General features: G+C 40.7%; 1 protein-coding gene and 1 pseudogene across 3 annotated transcripts in view; both read right to left on the minus strand.

The window, feature by feature from the left end:
- Window positions 1–21,254, minus strand: part of Tjp2 (tight junction protein 2) — a 145,255-nt gene that overhangs the window by 22,570 nt on the left and 101,431 nt on the right. For all 3 annotated transcript variants that reach the window (XM_071600582.1, XM_034636528.2, XM_027940109.2), the window contains 10 exons: window positions 19,331–19,384; window positions 16,845–16,969; window positions 13,686–13,788; window positions 11,512–12,133; window positions 7,954–8,057; window positions 6,326–6,479; window positions 3,186–3,294; window positions 2,957–3,087; window positions 2,195–2,261; window positions 1,114–1,264 (listed from right to left, as the gene is read on the minus strand). In XM_071600582.1, the coding sequence (XP_071456683.1) occupies window positions 1,114–1,264; window positions 2,195–2,261; window positions 2,957–3,087; window positions 3,186–3,294; window positions 6,326–6,479; window positions 7,954–8,057; window positions 11,512–12,133; window positions 13,686–13,788; window positions 16,845–16,969; window positions 19,331–19,375 (1,611 nt within the window). In that variant the 5' untranslated portion in view covers window positions 19,376–19,384. The remainder of the gene's footprint in view (window positions 1–1,113; window positions 1,265–2,194; window positions 2,262–2,956; window positions 3,088–3,185; window positions 3,295–6,325; window positions 6,480–7,953; window positions 8,058–11,511; window positions 12,134–13,685; window positions 13,789–16,844; window positions 16,970–19,330; window positions 19,385–21,254) is intronic.
- On the minus strand, window positions 14,059–14,818 carry LOC114096566 (acidic leucine-rich nuclear phosphoprotein 32 family member B pseudogene; annotated as a pseudogene).

The raw sequence follows: 21,254 nt of genomic DNA on the forward strand, positions 1-21,254 counted from the left end.
GAAAGCTTTAGCAAAGCTCATGATCAAGGTCTGCCCTTCCCCTACTCCAGAAATGAAATCTGAACTACTGCCATGGAGCCAAGTGCTGAGAAGGAAGCAGCCATCTGCTTTTGTACTTTGCTGTTTTCTCTAGGGTTCTGTGAATTTCTCTCTCCTCTCCTTTGAGCCTAGAAGCACTTACCAGACCCTCAGTAAATGACATATGGGCTTTCCACTAAAATTAACAAGGAAAAAGCAAACAAACAAACAAAAAACAAAAATGGAAAGAAATTCCAAAATTTCAATGAAGACAGTTCTCTAGCATGCTATATGTCTATAGCAACGGCATACTTGGCATTAAATATCAAAATTGAGTTATTTTTTAATTGTTTAACACCAACAGATTATACAAACATACAGCAATTTTAATAAAACTACCAATATGTTGGGCTAGGGATGTAGCTCAGGGGTAGAGTGCTTGAGAAGCAGGCCCAAGGCTCTGGGTTTAATCCCTAGTACTGCAAAAAGAATAAAGAGAAACAGAAAAGAATTCTACCGATATGTTATGAACCAGGAATTCTTTTCCTGGATGGTTTTAAAAGTGAACAACATACTGAGTGGCAGCTGTGTGTCATCTGCCAGGAACTGTGCTCTGGGCCTTAGAAGTACTCTCTTTTAATCTTGCCAGGGTTCCTGAGAGGTAGGTATTCTCATCTCCACTCAAGAGACCTGGAAACCACATCTCAGGGTGAGCCAGGGTCACAGAATTACTGAGAGGCTGGAGCAGGGCTCAGATAACAGGGTCTGATGTTAATAGTCATGCCTATTCAATTAGGTCACAAGACCCATTGAAATTTCTTTCTTGCAGGTTCTTAATTAGACTCTTGACTTTTTTCATTAATCAAACTACTAAATTCATAGTGTCTTAAACATTATAAATTCTTGTAGACCAAGGGATGAGTTTTGGATTCTAGGGCAGATGAGACAGGGCCTATGTGAGACAAGGCCTCAGGGCTGAACATCAACACACTTGTCACTGACTGTTTTCACAAGATGACCACCTCCTTGTGAAAGAACACCCAGAAAAGCCCACTCAGCAAGAGACTTATGGAAACAGGGCTGCGCTTCCCTCACCTTCAGAATCTGGTCTCCCTCCTGAAGGCCTTCCTGCTCTGCAGATGTGCCCTCTTGAATGCCAGCAACAAATATCCCAACGTCGTTGCCACCAGCCAACCGGAGGCCCACGCTGTCTCCCTTCTTGAACTTCACCATTTTGGTGTTAGGGCTGCAACAAGTTTGGTTCCAGAAAAAAAAGAGATGAGAGATCATTTTTCAAAGGGGAGGGGAGAGGGCACACTAGCAGATGAGAGATTTAATTTTGTCTATCTACAGAGCAATTTATAGGTGACATTCATCTCATTTTTCTCATCTAGTCTATGATTTTATCCTCCTTGGGACAGTTAGGTGAATACCAGCAGGCTCACATTACTGAAGAAGGTGAAATATAAAATGTTTGCATCAGCTTATTTAAGATGAGAAAGCAAACAAAGGGGAGAATTAGGGCCAAAATTAAGCTACCCAACACTCAGTTTAGGATTCTTTTAAAAGAAAACCTGCAGGTATCCTCAGCTTTTGTCAAATGAAGACATAGAAGCTGGTCCATGGAAGGTGGTCCTAATACAGCTGCTGCTCCTGACACCACTGAATCAGAGGCTCATTATCAAGTGCAGAGCCCTGGTTACCTCCGTTCCCTTCCCCACAATGGGATCATCATGTCACTGCAGCCACTACTGAGGCACCACAGTTTAACAATGCTTCACCTGTTTGGGGCTATGCCTCTGCCAAAAGCAAATATTCAAAATAATATTCTGGAGAAGTAGGCAGGCAAGCAGGGAACATCATCATCACCAAGTTCACCTAGTTCCACAAGTTGCTTTTCAAAAAACTGATTCCACTCTCATAAATATCAGCAGTACAGGTTGGTTAAAGGTAGCTGGTAAAGAAACCTATTCTTCTGGATTTCAGTTAAGCAGATTAGCAGTGTGGAAAAGAAAACAGGAGAAAAAAGAAAGAGAAAGAGGAGCTGGGGTTGTAGCTCAGCTGTGGAGCACTTGCCTACCATTTGTGAGGCACTGGGTTTGATCCCTAGCACCACACAAAAATAAATAAAATAAAGGTATGGTGTCTATCCACAAAGGGGGGGAGGGATATATACCCATATATTGCTTCATCTTCAGGACTAGGACGAAGAAAAGTTCTTGGAGCTGGTTTGGGTTGAGGAACTGTGGAATACAAAACATCCATTGTTACTGATGTGATGAGCAAGAGACAGTTTCTAAAGTTCAACTGTGCAAACATAACAAATATTCAAATATTATTTCAAAGTTACCATAAATGGTATTTTTGCCGCTTAAGCTTTTATAGGTACCCACATCTAGAATGGTGGGACATAATGGGTTATGGTAAAACTTAATTTTGATGCATTAGCAGGTCCTAATACTTTCTCAAAATTGTAAGAAGAGAAACAAACCACCAAAATGCAATATGCACATGTACAAGATGACAATATTTTCTAGAACTAAAAGATCATATAATGAGACTACATATTTCCCAGGTATAAATATTTATGCACACAAAACAGGATGATAACTGCAGGGTGGCAGAGTTAGGGTGATGAGTTTGGGATCATGGATGAAAGCAAGAGGACTATCACCCATCAAATATGTCAAATATGATCAATTTTGATGGCATAAAAAGAGGATGGACTCAACCATTTTAAGAATGAGGTTTTTTTTTTTATATAATTTCTCTCTCCCTTTCAAACCACTCTCTGAATCTCATGATTCTAAACTCAAGTGTTGACAATGAATGTCTCAAGTTGGGGGTCTAGCTCAGTGGTGCAGGATGCACTTTGCATGTACAATATCCTGGATTCAAACCACAGTCTCCCCCAAAATGAGTGGTCTTAAAGCCTCACCCGGTTCCTCTTGGTATCTGGGTTCCTTGTTGGTTTCTGTGACAACTGCAGCTGCAATGTCCCCAGAGGACTTGAATGGAGTGGGTGTGGCGCCCATTTTGGACAATCTGTTGGGCGTGTCTTCCCTTGAACTAAAGCATAGGTTATGTTAACATCTCAGAGGTAACAGATTCACAAACATGCATGTGTGTAGCTCCCCAGTGTGCAAGGGAAATACATGTCATCTCACCTTGGCCTTTCCTTCAGCTTCTCATTGGAGGAATGATAATCATAATCAGAATACTGCTGGCGTCTCTCTTCTGGAGAAAATGATCGGTTTGACTCTATTTCTGAGACGTCTGTTTCAAAAAAAAGACTTTTATAGTAAAATATTTAAGATATGTATCAGAAATTATGCTATTTCCTCAGTAGGAGATATGGGAAATGTAAGAGACGCAGGAAAAAAAAAGAAGTTAACCTTAAGGGAAGGGCATTAAAAATTAATATAGAGGAAGTCAGATTCAGAACTGTACATTTCTCTTTCATCCCACATTCCTTTATAACTGCTTCTGAAGGATGAAAATTCAGTTATAGTCAATTCTCAACATCTGCAGGACAACAGTTTCAGGCTCACTACAGCCAAAATCTGCAGATGCTTAAGTCCTTTATATAAAATGGCACAGTATTTGCAAGTAACCTACACACATCTTCCTGTATACTCTAAAGATACATCTAAAGATGACTTATAATGCCTGATACAATATAAACGCTAGGTAAATAGCAAAATAACAAGAAAAAGAGGTATTAAGCAATGAGTACTGAGAGATTGAGTATGTGAAATGGCAAGAGGCTTTGGCAGAGTGCACCCAAATATTACTACATTTATGTGGATTCAGCACAGTGCTCAGTATGAGACAATTCAAGTTTTGTTTCTTGGAACCTGATGGAATTGTTTTTTCCACATATAGTCAATCTGTGGTTGACTGAATCTGAGGATACAGAACCAAGGACCTGGAAGTCCATCTGTACTGTATTACATATTTGCTCATTCCCACCAAATAGATGAGTGCTTCTCAAACCTTAATGTGTATTCAGATCACCTAGGGATCTTCCTGAGGCACAGTTGTTCTGGGGTAGGGCTTGAGATTCTGCAGTTTTATCAATCTCCCAGATGACACTAATGCTGCTGAGGTGCTGGGGACCACACTCTGAGTAGCATGGAAATAACCTGCAAACTCCTAGGATACTGGGGTTAATCCTCACAATCCTTTTGCTTTCCTGAACTGCACTCTTGGCAGTGACCACAGGACCAGACTTTTGATATGCTGGAGATCAAGTTAAGTTTTAAGTTTTAAATTATTTTTTACAATATATTTTTAGTTGTCGATGGACCTTTATTTTATTCATTTATTTCTATGTGGTGCTGAGAATTAAATTTAGTGCCTCACATGTGCTAGGCAAGTGCTCTACCACTGAGCCACAACTCCAGCCCCAAATTTTTATGTTTTAAAAAGAAATTCTTTTTTTAATTTTTATTATTAGTTGTTCAAAACATTACATAGCTCTTGACATATCATATTTCATATATTTGATTCAAGTGGGTTATGAACTCCCATTTTTACCTCGTATACAGATTGCAGAATCACATGGGTTACACATCCATGTTTTTACATATTGCCATACTAGTTAGTGTCTTTTGTATTCTGCTGCCTTTCCTATCCCCTTCCTATCCCCTCTCCCCTCCCCTCCCCTCGCATCTTCTCTCTCTACCCCATCTACTTAATTCATTTCTCTCCCTTGTTTTTTTTTCCCTTTCCCCTCACTTCCTCTTATATGTAATTTTGTATAACCCTGAGGGTCTCCTTCCATTTCCATGCAATTTCCCTTCTCTCTCCCTTTTCCTCCCACCTCATGTCTCTGTTTAATGTTAATCTTCTTCTCATGCTCTTCCTCCCCGCTGTGTTCTTAGTTGCTCTCCTTATATCAAAGAAGACATTTGGCATTTGTTTTTTAGGGATTGGCTTGCTTCACTTAGCATAATCTGCTCTAATGCCATCCATTTCCCTGCAAATGCCATGATTTTGTCATTTTTTAGTGCAGAGAACTACTCCATTGTGTATAAATGCCACATTTTTTTTTTATCCATTCATCTATTGAAGGGCATCTAGGTTGGTTCCACAGTCTAGCTATTGTGAATTGTGCTGCTATGAACATTGATGTAGCAGTATCCCTATAGTACGCTCTTTTAAGGTCTTTAGGGAACAGTCTGAGAAGGGGAATAGCTGGGTCAAATGGTGGTTCCATTCCCAGCTTTCCAAGGAATCTCCATATTGCTTTCAAATTGGCCGCACCAATTTGCAGTCCCACCAGCAATGTACAAGTGTACCCTTTTCCCCACATCCTCGCCAGCACTTGTTGTTGTTTGACTTCGTAATGGCGGCCAATCTTACTGGAGTGAGATGGTATCTTAGGGTGGTTTTGATTTGCATTTCTCTGACTGCTAGAGATGGTGAGCATTTTTTCATGTATTTGTTGATTGATTGCATGTCCTCCTCTGAGAAGTGTCTGTTCAGGTCCTTGGCCCATTTGTTGATTGGGTTATTTGAAATTCTTTTTTAAAAACCAAAAGCTTGTTTGAAATCTTAGAAACTTAACATTTTCTCAATTTTTCTGCACAAAAATAATAGCGAATGGTCAAGCAGAATAGAATATGACTCCTTTTGGCATATATATAATTCATATCAGAGAAATGAATATAACTTTTAAAAAGAGAAAAGGTGACCTGGATTGAACACCACAATATCAAGCTATCTGGACTGATTCTTTATTATAGTGTGCACATCTGTTAGTTATACTCCAGATTGCCTTCTCTACTGGAAATACTAACAGCCACTTTTAAAAAAACACACAAGCAAATGCAGGAAAAGAGCAATGAGCAAATTGATTCATTATACAGGTTAGTTCTCCGAACTGCTCAGACATGTATTTCTTTTCTTGAATCAGGGTGTATGTTGCCCAGGCTCCTGGGCTCAAGTGATCCTCCCACCTCACACTCCAAGGTGGCTAGGACTACAGGTGCATGCCACCTTCCCCTAGCTTGTATACATTTTTTTTTTTTTTTCAACTAACAGGTTTTGATTTCAGTGGCTTAATTAAGAGTCCTCTGGGAGTTTACAAGTGCACCAGAATTTCATACTGGAAACCTAATTTCAGTAGACACTTAATAAACAAATAACAACTGAACACTTAACTTTTGAAATTAAAGTTTAAAAGAGAACACTTCACTGGAAATTCAACTTCTGACTGGCTAGCTTTGCTAACCGGATGAGAATGCAAGGCCAATGGTCCTACTGACTTCTGGCTAAGCTCCCCACCATCCTCTTTCCTTACCTTCTATTTCAGAGTCACTGTCATTTAGCGAGGGGATGTTGATGAGGGTCTGCTTGCTATCTCTCAACACGACGAGCTGGAGTTTTCCTCTGGACTTCTCTATCAATTTTCGTGCATCCATTAAAGACATGTTCTCAGTGACAGTTCCATTGATCTGTATTTATGAAAAATAATAATGCTATATACAATAGAATTTTCACAGCTAAGCATGCAATTTATATGTTTTCCTTCTACAAACATAAGGGCTTTGTTCAGATACTCAGACAGACTTGGACTTAGGATCATTGAATAAAAAAACAAAATCTTTTTTTTTTAACCTTAGGCAATGAATATTTTTGTTTATTATGTTGCAGGTATATTATGCATAAAAAAGTCAATCTGCACGTCCTGTGTAGAGAATCCATAATTCTTACTCTCCAGAATTTCACATTCCATTACAGACATAGCAAACTTAAAAACCAAAACTGTTAATAAGAAAAATGGAAATTACTCCTTTAAGAAAATAACACTTAAAAAAATTAGTGCACTAGTTATACATAATAATGGGTTTGGGGTTGGGGTTATGACTCAGCAGTAGAGCGCTCGTGTCGCATGTACAAGGCCTGGGTTCGATTGTCAGCACCACATAAAAATAAATAAATAAAATAAAGTTATTAAAAAAATGGGGTTCATGCTGACATATTCATAAATGCACATAACATAATTTTCTCCATTTCAATACCAGTACTATTTCCTTCCCTTCCCTCCTCCCTTCCCTGAGCCCCTTCCCCTATTCTACTGGTCTTCAACAATGCATTCCAATTTTATATATAACTATAATGCATTGAGTAAAAATAAATAAACAATAATTATCTTTTAAATTAAACGTAATCCTGAATACCTGGCTCCCAAATGCAACCATGTAAAAGCTGCAGTATACTCTGCTAATTTATTTAACTTGCAAGCTTAAGACAATTGTTTGGTTTACTACTGGAACATGTTTCCTCACTGGACAGGTTTACGATAACTATTAAATTTAACCAGCATTCATATACTACCGCTCTCCCTTTCATCTTTCCTTATTTTAAGGAGTAAAAACCTCAACTTTAAGTCAACAGGAAAAGAGAGTATTTTTTGAGGTTTCTTTTAAAAAGTGACATTAAAGGGGCTGGGGCTGTAGCTTAGTGGCAGAGCACTTGCCTAGCATGGGTGAGGCATGGGTTTGATCCTCAGCACCACATAAAAATAAACAAATAAAATAAGGGCATTCTGTCTATCTACAACTAGGGGAAAATAAGTAAATAAATAAATAAAGTAAGTAAGTAAAGTAAGTAAGTGACATTAAAGTAGTCCAAAAGAGCAATGAGCAAATGGATACATTATATAGGTTAGTTCTCTGGTTTTTCTTCTTTTTCTTTCCCCCCCCCCCCCCAAGTGCTGGGGATGGGACTCGGGGCCTGGCATGTGCTCTACCATAGTACTATACCTACAGCCCTGAGTCTGGTTTTTCTGATAAAATCATCTTGCTGTGCTGCTCTTCCTATTGATTCCCAGCACAGCCAAGTTTTTCTTTATTGGCATTTGAACATGGAGTTGCATACTAGGAATGCATTTAGGAACACAGCTGTTCTCTGTCCTCATCCACCCACCTTGAGAATTATGTCCCCTTCATGAAGATTGCCATCTTTAGTTGCCAGACCTGTTCTGGTCATCTCCTTGATGAAGATCTGACTCCCCAGCCGGAGACCATACTCTAGAAACAAAAACATAAATACACACATATGTCAGCCTAGCTACTATTTAAAAAATTACAAAAAATTAATATCATGTGGAATGTTCTATTGTTATGGGCCTAGACTCTTATTTTTAAAAAAAAAATCAAGGTCATTTAAAAAAAAAAAAAAGAGGCAGAGGAATTATTCCACATTTTAAAAGAGACATAAAAGCCAAAGGCAGTGCATGAACTCCATAGATCCTTGATCCAGCACAGGGGAGGGGATGGGTCACGATATTTTGGACTAATTCCAAAATGAGCTATATTATAATATATGACGGGCTATTAATATTTATTTCCTTAAGTGTGACAGTGGCATTGTGATATAGGAGAATGTTCTTATTCTTGAGAGATTTCACCTGCTGGAATATTTACTGGTAATGAGTAAAGCTGCTTATAACTTACTTTCAAGGGGGTTCAAAGAAAAAAGGGAGGAAAAGGACTTAGAAAGCAAATGTAGCAAAATGTTAACAACTGGTAGAACTGGGTGAAGGCTATAGGTGTAAGCTACAAAATTAATACTTTTCAAATAAAATGTTGGAAACAAAAAAGCAACTCAGCAACATCTTAATAAGACCTTCTGCTGACAATGAGGCTGCCCCCACAAAGGAAAAAGGGGAAATACTCCCTTCTATAACAATGTAGCTGGTACAGGGTCATGCACTGAAAGTTCAGTGTGTGAAGAAAAGCAGTAAGACAGGCAAGGTAATTCTGAAAGAATTCAACTAAAGCCAGCAGAGCTCTGGGTGTTCATGCACTTGGCATTACTATCAAATGAAAATAACACATTAACTAAGGATGTGTATTTTTAAATATTTTAAATGTTCTTCAAACTATTCTGATTTTCCTTATTAAACCTGTAAAAACATGCATTTTAAGGATGAATTTTGGTTACTTTAAGAAGCCATCACAATCTAGAAGTCTGAAAACAAATACATTCATTTTTTAAAAAAATTATCACCACTGTTCTGAAAGAAAATCTTATTATAAAACAGTAACTTTCTCTAATTCAGGAAAGTTATGAAGTAAATTTAAAAATTAAGTTTTCGATGGTTTACAGTAAACCTGAATCCCTCACATACACAAGGAGCTGATAAGAATACCAAACAGGAAGGGTGAGGACTCCTCTACCTTCATGGGTGATGACCCTCTACTGGTCAAACAGCATCGCAGCCCCGGACACAAGGCTGACAAGTCTGACTGAATAATTTCTTTCTTATATAACAATACCCCCACTCTCTATCCTCTTAAAAATTGCACTTCTGTTATACCTTTGCAAATAGATTTGTTAATGTATGTGTGGGCATTTCTTAAATGAAGAAATCAGCTGACCAGCTTCTAAGACCTTGATATGCAAGGTGATATGGTGCCCAATGAAATGAGCCTATGAATTGATGGTATTTTTTCCTTAATCAAATGTATGTCTGACCTATTGTTGAACTTCTTATGCACACTATTCTTATGCACACTAGACAGTGAAAGCTAAGTTATTACATAATCTTAGCAAAGGGAGAAAAAAATTCTTTTAAAGTGGAGGGCTGAGGCTGTAGTTCAGTGGGAGAGCACTTTCCTAGCACATGTGAGGCTCTGGGTCCAGTCCCCAGCAAATGCTTCCCCCACAAAACACACACACACACACACACACACACACACACACACACACACAGAAGTGGAATTGTTTATATAGTGATTTCCTGATTTGGGGAACAAAATGGTCAAGAAAGAGCAAAAACACTGTATGAACACAGAAGCATAACCCCCTTTTTTTTCCCCTTGATTTACTAAGACTGGTCATGATGGGGGCAGTCTCTTAGGATAATGTGTTTCTAAATTGTGGGGTTTGAGATCAACTTAGAGGGCTGCAACCAGTATTTTAAAAATTTAATGTAATGGAATTCTCAGGTACACCACACTGAAAATGTAATGTTCCACCAAACTCCTGTTAAAGTTTTTGACAGAGGTGCTTCTATGATTGTTTACAAGAAATAGTTATTTTCATGGCAGGAGCTAGGGAAAGAGGGAAGAAGGTGGAGGAAGACCAAAAGGAGAAAGAAAGGAGAAGTTTGAAAAGCAGTGCATTCAGGAACTTAAGATCCTGGGTGCATGCCCCAAAGCATAGGGTCAGACTCTTAAAGAGGTGTCTCTTATCATATTCTCACTCTCAAAACTTCTCTACATCCCATCTGTCAATCTAGATACAAGGTGGTTCTTATTCTGCTTGAGGGTTCTTGAATGATCACCTCCTCACAAGAGTTATAAAAATTCTGTGAAATCATTACACCTAAGATGCACCTTCCTCAGGATGATGCGTTCTCAGCTTTCAGCTTTATTTTCTTACCCTGAACCCCACTCAGCCCCTCACATTATTCTTCAGTTATTTCAATAGGCACCTGGTTATATAACTCAATCCTTTATGAAAAATTAAGAGAAAACAAGCCCTCTCATCTGGCAGGCTATTTAAATGCAAATCCCCAAACTGAAAAGCAAGAGGTCTTTCACTTTCACTTTGCATGGGGGTGGGGGCATTTTTCATCTTTTTTTCCCTAGAAATAACCATTGGAGAGCAAAAGGAGATATGTTAGAAGAAATTTTAAGTCAGAAGACAAGTACTGATGCTAGGACTAGCTCAACAATGGGCTCTCAAGCCCTGTTCACTCACCTACTGATCTCCTATCAGCTACTCCCAAGGGATGGAGTTTGAGTTCTAGCTCCATCATCTACATACTGGCTTCAAGACGGGCAAGTTGCTTCCCCATCTGAGTCTCAGAATCTCCACCTATGAACTCCAGGTGTTAACTGCTTCTCTAGCTGCAATATAGAGTATGCCTCTTGGATGTGATAAAATGGATGTGGCAGAGACCACCTCCACCACAGATCTACCCAAACACCTCCCTGTATCATGGTATTCCTGACCTACAGCACTAGAATAAAACCTCTTTCCACACAGGGTTCTTATAAGGATTAAATAAGAGAATATTTATCCAGCATAGCTCCTGGCATAGAACAGAAAATCAAGAAGCGCTGGAGTACTGTCTTCTCTCTTGGTTTCTCTAGCTTGAGAAGCCCACTACCTGCAGGCCCCAGGGCCACTCCATGTTTCTGATTCCATGGGGCTGGGCTGAGGCCTAAGAATCTGCATTGTAACAAGTGTCCAGGTGATATGCTACTTAGAGAACCACTGGCCTGGTAATGCAAAGCCAAAGTTGGAGAGCCTGGTTTTGCCATGGTGAAACTATTGCACAGGGCAATGGACTCTTCTATGCCTGTCTCTTTGTCTATAAAATAATGGTACAGGTGGTGCTCCCTCGGGACACAGTTTGTAAGAATTAAATGAGCCAACAGGTGACCAGCACTGAGGTCAAAGCTGGGCACCTAGGAGGTGCTATGGAAGAGCTGGTTATAACTAGTAGCACAGTGCTTGTTTTCCACCTACCTTCGTTAGGTTTGCTTTTCATCAGAAGGACCCCAATGGGCCTGTCCGAGTCTGACTGGCCGGTGTGCTCTGGCCGAGCCCTGGGCTGGGGGCTGGGGCTGCGGGAATGCAGGTGCTCTCGGCTGCGGCTCCTGGAGCCCTCGTAGCGGGCATCGGGCTGCGCCCTGCGGCGGTGTTCAGTGGGAGGGCTGTAGGTGCGATCTTCGGGCTCGTAAGCCTGGTGATAGGCCCGCTCGTAGTCCCGGTCAATGCTCCGGCCACGGCTGCGGTCCCGGGGTGGTCCAAAGCCGTGGTCCAGGCCACGCTCCAGGCTCCGGCCACGACTGCGGTCTCGGGCGCGTCCATAGTCCTGGTCCAGGCCGCGCTCCAGGCTCCGGCCGCGGCTGCGGTCCCGGCTGCGGTCCTGCTCCCGGCTGTATGCCCGCTGGTAGGGACGGCCCCTTTCGTCCTCCCAGCTGTGGCTTAGCCTGTCGTGGCTGCTAGGCCGGCTCCTCTCGCTGTACCCGCTGCGGAAACTTCCACCATCAAAGTCGTCCATCGCCTCAAAAGCCCGGTCATCCTGACTGAGGGGTGGGCTGCCCTGCAGCGGCGCCACCTGCACCTTCCGGGGCCTCTTGACTACCTGTCAACAAGACAGACACTGTTGGATGCAGGACAGCCGCAATTCAACACAGAGAAGGAGGTGGTCAGGGTGCTGGTTCTAGTTTCAATAAGACCGGTCCCTCTTCATCCACAGCATCAGAAAATGAAGAAAAACAACCCCCCCCCCCACAACAAACAAACAACAAAAATAACCCTCTGTCTCTTAAACAATCAGCTATGACCCTGCCTGTGCACTAAGTCTTGGATTTTTCATCAGGAACCAGGGTCAGTTAAAACCTCAGGGAGTTAAAATAAGACAATAACTGTGAGGGGAGAGGTGGGGAGGGGGGAGGGTGGAGGATGGGAAAGGCAGCGGAGCACAACAGACACTAGTATGGCAATTTGTAAATCAATGGATGTGTAACTGATGTGATTCTGCAATCTGTGTATGGGGTGAAGGTGGGAGTTCATAACCCACTTGAATCAAAGTGTGGAATATGTCAAGAAGCGCATCTGGCTGAAAGCTGGCCTGAAGGAGGCCCCCGAGGGTTGGCAGACCCCCAAGATCTATGTGAAGAATAAATGAGACTGTTCCTACTTGAAAAAAAAAAAAAAAGATTGTTTTGAAGGATTTTGCAAGATTGATGTAGTATCTCTAAAGGGTATAGAGTTCCTGGCAATAAAGACAGCAAATTCAAGAAAAAAAAAAAAAAAAAGACAATAACTGTGAAGGCTCTGCATTCCCTGCCTCAAATGGAGAATAATAAGAATACCTGCTTCCATCAAGAGCAAAAAGCCTCAGAGGCCGGAACTCTCTACATTATGAAGATTCAGAAAGTGAGATATTCTATATGTAACTGCCTAGACTCTTCCAAAATTTAATACCACTAAAAAGAAGGGGTGCCAGGCACATGCTTATAATCCCAGTGACTCATGAGGCTGAGGCAAGAGGATAACAACTTTGTGACCAGCCTGGGCAACTTAGAGAGATCCTGTCTCAAAATAAAAAGGGCTGGAATGGAAGTTCAATGGAAGGGCTCAATGGAAGTTCAATTCCCAGTAAACCCCCATCCCCCCCCCCCCCACACACACACACAGTGAAAGGAGGGAGAGAGGCAAGGGGAAAAAGGTACCCTTCTAGATTAAAAGAGAGTAAAGAAATAATTAGATGATTAAACATGGTTCCTGGAAGAAGAAAAGACTATAAAAGACATCTTGAGATATGCACTGAATATCAGGTCATACTGCAGAAATACAAATTTTCTTAACTATGTTAATAGCATTATGGTACTTAGAAGAACGTCCTTATTCTTAGATTCATGCTGAAGTAAGAACTGTCATGACATTGTAATGCTGCCTGGATAGGAGAACTGCTGGTCTTAGGAGAAGGACGAAGAAAAGGCCAGAAGGATGGCTTATGCACATCTTCACATCACCCATAACATCACCCTCCAAAAGCACTAAGGACGCAAGAAGCTAGTGGGCCCTAGGTTACGTAATTCTGTCAAATGCTCAGAAGCAAGCGGTAATTTTCTTCTGGGCATAAAAACAAAATGCTGTTGAGGCAAGCCGAAAGCCAAGCCAGTACTTACAATGGCAGCAATCTTCCCACTTTTTCTCAGCTGCTGAACTGCAAATGAATGGAGCACATCCTCCATGGGGGTGCCATTAACCATGACCACCCTGTCATTTTCTCTGTAAACAAGAAATAAAAACAGGTCATGAAAAACTCCCATCTACTCGATGGAAATCATTTATTTAGGTAGAACATAAGCAGCAAATTGACCCAAGATGCTTATTAAAGGGCTCCCAAAGATCAGTCAACTTGGTCAGAGTTCTTCTGAGGAAAGAAATTGAGCCACAGAGCTCAATTTTTTTTTTTCAAAATGTTAAGATTTTATTTACAAAGCTTTTTTGTTGTACAGAAAGTAAAAATGCTGTTACAATCTCGGTGTGACTGGTAGCCACAGACAGTTGACTCACTAATCACAGCTATCCATGCTACAGCAAGAGTCTTACACAAAAAACCTAACAATGCTTACAATTTTGTTGGGGCAAAGTCCCCAAGCTTGGTGGTGGATTACCAAGAGGGACTAAAAGGAAGAAGGTGGAATGTTACAGGAACTATTCTTTGGCTCTTTGGGTGGGTGGGCGTCCTGGGATTTGTATTGCAGCCACCTTTTTTTTTTTTTTTTTCTTTTTTAAACAGCTATCAAATCCATGAGCAGTCCAACCAATATTGAACAGTTCTGTTTTGCAGTGTATCTGGGGTCTTAATCATCTTCTCCTTCATCATCTGTTTCTCTCTTCCTCTTTTCACCTTTCCTGCTTTCTTCCTCCTCTTCATCCTCATCCTCGTCTTCTTCATCTTCATCTACTTCTCCATCATGCCCAAATTCTTCTTCCTCCCCACTGACCCCGTCTTCATCTTCTTCATCAAACTCTTCCTCCTCACCATCCTCATCCTCCTTGTCTTCCTCATCTTCTCCTTCTTCATCCTCTTCTTCTTCATCCACACCATCCACCTCTGCATCTGAGTCAGGGGCTTCCCCATCTTCTCCATCATCGCCGTCCAGGTAGGTCAGCTGGGGCAGGAGCCTGAACACACTCCAGGGTAATCATTCAGATTAGTGACTTCACAGTTAAATAGATCCAAGCTCTTCAGACAATCCAACTTTTTCAAAGGTTCCAAGGCGCTGATGTCTTTCAGTTTATTTCCACTTAAATTTATTTATTTATTTATTTATTTTTAATATTTTTTAGTTTTCAGCGGACACATCTTTATTTGTATGTGGTGCTGAGGATCGAACCCGGGCCGCACGCATGCCAGGCGAGCGCACTACCCCGAGCCACATCCCCAGCCCTCCACTTAAATTTAGATGTGTGAGATTTGGAAGTTTTTCTGCTAACATATCCAGACCTCCATAGATTCTATTGTCACTGAGCTCAAGCTTTTTCAAATTTAGGTAGCTTGGGGAGATTTGAAACTGAAATCAAGCCTACATTTATTAAACTGAGGAACTCCAAGTTCACAAATTCAGCAGTTAAGCCCTCAATTTTTCCATCATTTGATTTGCAATTGTCCAAGACAAGTTCTCCAACCTTTTAATTTCCAACAAATAGTCACAGGGCTCTGGCCTATTTGGGGCAAGACCTAAGGAGCTGCTGGGGTCCTGTTCCTCAGCTCCAGGTGGATCCTCCTCTTCGTGTCCATGTTTCCCTCGTCCCCCCTCTTCAAACTTAACTTTCCGAGGCGGGGCAGAGGGGGGAGGCCTGCGCGGCAAGGGCTGTCGGAGGGGGTCTGCTCGCGGCAGCAGCCAGCAGCGCGGTCCCGTGTGATGGGCGAACAGAGCCCCTGGAGCCAAGTTACTTGCGGGAGCAGAGAGAAACCATGGAGGGAAAAGGGGGCTGGAGCGCAGACCACTTAGGAAGAAAGAGGACTGCCCCCAGACCACTGGGCCACTCCAGCAGGCACCTAGTAACGGTGAGATCTGTACTCAAAGAAATTTCTATATCTTTCTTCTGTTAGTGAGGTGCATGGAGGGCTTCAGAAAAATCTACAAACACTCTCCCAAAATAAGTATATACCCATTTGTGCTTGTTTGGAGGGAAGCAAGTCAAGAGCCTGCATCAGATTCCTAAATAAATTTTAAAGGTTGGGGGTATAGTTCAGTGGTAGACCATTTGTCTAGCACGCAAACAAGCCCCAAGTTCAACCCCAGCACAGCCCCAAAAAAAAAAAAAAAGAAAGAAAGAAAGAAATTTTAAGAATACAGAATTGTATTCCTTTAACTGACCCAAAAAATTATTTTAAAATTTCACATTGCTCCTATCAAAGACTACAAACTTTGACAGGACCATATGGACTTTAAACAGAACCTCAATGTTTGACCTACCTGGCCAATGCAGCCATCTAGCTAACTTTAGATTCTGCCCTGAGAAGTTATCCTGAGAGAATTCAGACATGGATCTTTTAAATTGGCATTATCTCTTCAGGCCACAAGGCTGGCAAACTTGTGCTTTATTGCAGTATCTTTTCCCAATTTCTGCATCCCTCTTATAAATAAAGGTCATTATTTAACCAAAGTCTACTCAGTATTTTTTCTTTTTCTTTTTCTTTTTGGATAGTACTGGAGATTAAACCCAGGGGACCAAACGCAGGGCCTCAGGCTAGGAATATAGCCCAGTGGTGGAATGCTTGCCTAGCATGTACCAGGTCCTGGGTTCAACACCAGGACTGCAAAAAGAAAGCCAAAATCAAAACAAAAACAAGGAACTCACACGTTAGGCATAAGCTCAACCACTGAGCTATCTCCCCAGCCATCCTGATTAAAAACTTTAAAAAAAAATTTTTAGTTGCAGATGGACACAATACTTTTATTTTATTTATTTTTATGTGGTGCTGAAGATCAAACTCAGTACCTCACACATGCTAGGCAAGCGCTCTATTTAGGAAATGATTCCTAAACCGTGAAGTGATATTTGCAACTACCTTCTTATAGGGTGAAAAATAATTGCCCTCCTCTCCACAAGAGTTTAAATGTCCCCCAACATTTGGGGACTGTTAAAACATGGTGTGCTAGTTATGGCCTCAATTACTGCTTGAAGACTTTTCAAATGTTATATAAAACTGTTTTTTTTTTTTTTTTTTTTTCCTAAGAAGTGCATATCAACCAAAGTACCCTGTCTAGTGACAACTGGCACAGTTGGCAGGAACCAGGGGTGGGGTGGGGGGGCGGGAGGAGACTCACTGAAGCAGGCCATCAGCTGGTCCTCCTGGGAGCACATCAGAAATGACTATGGATGTTTCTCCATTTTCAAAGTGGGGGTTGTCTCTGCCTCCAGACACTGCAATTCCAAATCCTCTTTTGGAATCCTGTTCGTTAGGGTTAGGAGAAAAATGTTAAAATCCTTCCACAAGTGGCTTTCAGGATTTATTACAAGTGCTTAATAAAATAAAGGTCAAATCAATGACCAGAGATAGCTCAGGAACAGATGGGCTTACAGAAATAAATAAAATAAATAAATAAAAAAACAAAATAAAGCGTCATTCCCTTTATAAACCTACAGGTTTATAAAGGGAAATCCCTTATCTAAAAGAAACAGCCTTGTGAAAAATGTAAAAGATGGATATGTACAGACTTGACTTATCCCGAGAAGCTGGCAGGAGAAAGAAATAATGTCTTCTGTCCACATAGGTGTGTGCTGTTCAAAGCACCAATCACATCTGCTTGCATCATGCTGGCCCAAGCTGGCACAATTCCAACTTCAGTAAAAGCTGAGTTTTTGCATATTTTTTTTTAAAAAAATTTTTTTTAAAGTCTGGGACTAAACTCTGGGGTGCTCTACCACTGAACCATATCCACCCCTAGCTCTTTTTATTTTTATTCTGCAATCCTTCTGCCTCAGCCTCCTAAGTTTCTGGGATTATAGGTATGCACCATTACACTTGACTCTAAAACTGCATTTTCGAAAAGTATATCTTTAACTCCAAGTTAAATGGGCTGCTGGCTTCATTTTTAATATAGGGTGAAAAGTACATGTATTTAAAGATCAAATCCAAACATAAAAATAGTATTGAGATCCTATGAGTGAGCAAAGCATTAAACTTTTTTTCTACATGCCCAGAAGAATGGAAATTAATATATATCCAAGGGTAGTCCAGCAATGCACACCAGTGAATCCAGTTAAAAAATAATCCTAACTCTTTTCGGTGTTAAAAAAGCTAAGCCGAGTTTCTAAACATAAGAGGTGGCAGTATAATTCTAAATCTGGGTTAGTGATTTAAAAAAAAAATCTAATCAGAGAATAAAAGAAAATCTCTAGCCCCAAGGAAAAGTTCTGGTATGGGGCCCACTATGCTGACATTTCAAACCCCAAACAGGCTGGGTCATTGTCTATTAAACATATGGCTATGAATCTGGCAGCATCAGACACCTGGTTTTAGGTAGAGGCAGTACCCTCCTCTATACCAATCCTAAAAAGTTCCTCACTTCAGCTAATTCGGGGTCTACAACTCAAAGGTCACATGAAATTCTAGCAGAATGGGCACAGAAAAGAACCAAGATGACTAAAACTGAAAATAAAGACCTGAATGGGCAAAGTTCTCCAACTAAAGAATCTGCAATAACTGATACCGAAGTTTGGGCACTCGGGCACTGACCCAGTGACAACTTTTTCTACCTGGATTCTCACTGAACATTTAATGTGGGAATGAAATTTTCACGGAAGACAGGGCTGGAGGCTCAGGGTGGTGCTAAGGGTCAAAGGAAATCTTTAACTTTGAGGAATTCCCAATCCCTTTTGGAGGTGACAGAGGGAAGATTCCTGTGGGGAAGAAGATCACTGCTGGGCTCAGTGGTGCTGACAGGAAGGCAGCTGGATGGAATGAGAACCAGGGATGGTGAGCTGGGGATGTGGGACAGCCACTACCTACCAGGTGTGGCCTTGGGTTTGAGCCCAAGTTAAAAAGCATAAATAAATTAAAAATAATTGGCAAATCACACAGGTAGTTCTAGACCAGCTCAGCCTCACATAAAAGACTTAAAGACTCTTGGTTGCTATGCTTGCCTATAGCAGGGCTAACACCTATTATGTCTACCTAAAACTTGGCTATCAAATAAAAAGGGAGCTAACATGTACGTACGGAGTGCCAATCTCCATGGATTGGAAGCTCTATGAATCCCCTCATTCAATGAAGAAGGGTAATACCTGTGAGATGACTTTAAAAGTAAGTAAAATATACTAATATATGGAATTAATTCTTTCAATACCATGGGGAAGTGGATTTTTAACTTGATTAACTCAACCATTCTTAAAACAATCAGGAGAGCAAGAAGAACAGAACCCGTCACCTGATTCCTAAGTCAATCTTTTCTAATTTAGTTTGTGTTTAAAACTCACTTGACGGTTATAAGGTAAATGGATTATAGTGAAAAATATCCACCCTCAAACAGTACATAGGTTATTTTCATTCTTCCCTTACTTTTCTCTTTGTTTCATAACCTGCACTGTCTAGAAATAAGCGACAGCACTCAATATTCTATGAAAGGTTCCACAGTATACAGAACTTAACCACAAAACCTAACAGCAGGCAAATCTTTGTTAACACTGTGGTTACTGCCAGCTAGTACACATGATGCGTGATCTATCTCAAGAACGGAAACATAAGTGGGTGGACAAAAATAAATAAGATCAAGACCTTGACCGTATAACACAGGACATGTGCAGAACTCACCTTCTGTAGGGTCACAGTGTACTGTTCCCATATCAGCTCCTCCATGCCTGGGGCCTGTTTTAAAATAAGCAAAAACAACTTGATTAAAGCCGTAAATCTCTCAGTGCCAGAAATAAAACTGTAACTGTAATTCAGGATGTCTCAATTTAAAGTCCAACTCCCAATTTCTATGTATCAGAAAGTCAAAATGTGCTCAGAATGTCATGCTACCTATTTTCATACTCTCTTTCCATGAAATGGTTTCCTTAACACAATACTAGAAAAATTAGAGAAATACATAGTGAGAGCCCCTTAAAAAAAAAAAAAGGATAAAATGTTAAGGGCTGAGCCCTTTTATCATCACCACTCACACTGTCAACATAAAAACCTTTAAAAAAAAATGTAATTAAACTATGACAGTGGCCCATCTCTGTAACCCTAGCTATCCAGGAATATCTCAAGTTCAAGGCCAACCTGGGCAAATTTAGCAAAACCCTGCCTTGGGGAAAAAGAAAAAACAAAAAACAAGTTTTCAAAAGATTTTCCCATTTTTAAAGCATTCTCGAACCAACTTCCCTCAAAGGTAAAGTCAGGCAAATTTTCTGCATATTTAAGTCAAAAAAAATTCTCAACCTTATTGACAAGGGTTCCTTATAGGTTATCTGTGGGATCTTTTGGCTTTTTCTCTATCAGTGATGCTGGATGCAAAATGGCAATGCCTGTATAAATAGGCCATAGGGGCTTCCATCTCAAACATTATTCCAAAATAGATGTCTTGAAGACCTTAAAAATAGTGGTGTCATTTTAAGAACAACACTATTCCATTATGTCCAGGCTGCCTTTGAGAAGGACAGAAATGCCAAGAAAGCTGAATGCCAGGATAAGATAGTACAGAAGCAGGAATTTAAACAAGAGGGTGTAGAAAAAGGGTGGGAGATAAGATCAGATATATTGGGGGGGGGGGGGGCAGGGGACAGCTCCATGCAAATGGAGCACTAAAAATATCTCCTGGAGAATTCCTATCAACAGACCTATATTCAGGTTTGAAACTCAAAGTCATATTATGGAGGTGACCATACCACCCCAAGAAATATGCCCAACCAAAGTGGTTCTGCATTGGTAGTTCTACCAATTTTCTTGTGCCAGGCAAATCCTCTCCAAGGAACACTTTTATTAAACACAGGCTTTGAAGAATCCCTCAAATAAGTATCTAAGGAACATGAGCTCACAATTTAAATGCACACACACATAAACTGAAGAATCAAAGACGGTAAATATTGGAAACGTCCCTCACAAATCAAAAAAGTATATATAATATGGATCACATGTTTTAGGATTCGAAAGGGTGGGAAGTATGAATGAGAAGTTAAGAGTAACAGGTTCTAGGAGGAGATAAGAGTAAAGGAGAAATCCAGTATCCAAGGAGGTGATGCCTTCTCCTGGACTGAAGGTTTCTTCTCTTCAGGAAGTTTCAATACATCATAAGCAAGTTAAATTTAAAAATGTAAGGAAGAAAAAAGAAGGAAGAGAACCACACTTAAATGTATTGTGGTCTCATTGCCTTTAAGGACAAATATACCTTGAGAGGAGCTCAGCAGAAGAAAGATCATAAAAGAAAAACAAAAGGACAGACAACTTCTCACCAGCAATAATGGAAGAAGACAATAATGAAAGACAGTAGAATAGCATCTTAATACAGTATCTGTCAATTTAAAAGATAGAAAAGGCATTTTTTTAAAAAAGGTCAGATTATTACCAGAGGCCAGAAATAAAATAATTGTCAAAGGAAAAATTTAATAAAGGAAAATAACCGGGCCTGGTGGCGCACACCTGTAATCCCAGTGACTTGGGAGGCTGCAGCAGGAGGACTGTGAGTTTGAGGCCAGCCTCGGCCTCTTAGTGAGACCCTCAGCAATTTAGCGAGACCCTGTCTCAAAATAAAAAA

This window comes from Marmota flaviventris, chromosome 13 (genome assembly GCF_047511675.1).
Source record: "Marmota flaviventris isolate mMarFla1 chromosome 13, mMarFla1.hap1, whole genome shotgun sequence".
Classification (NCBI taxonomy): domain Eukaryota; kingdom Metazoa; phylum Chordata; class Mammalia; order Rodentia; family Sciuridae; genus Marmota; species Marmota flaviventris.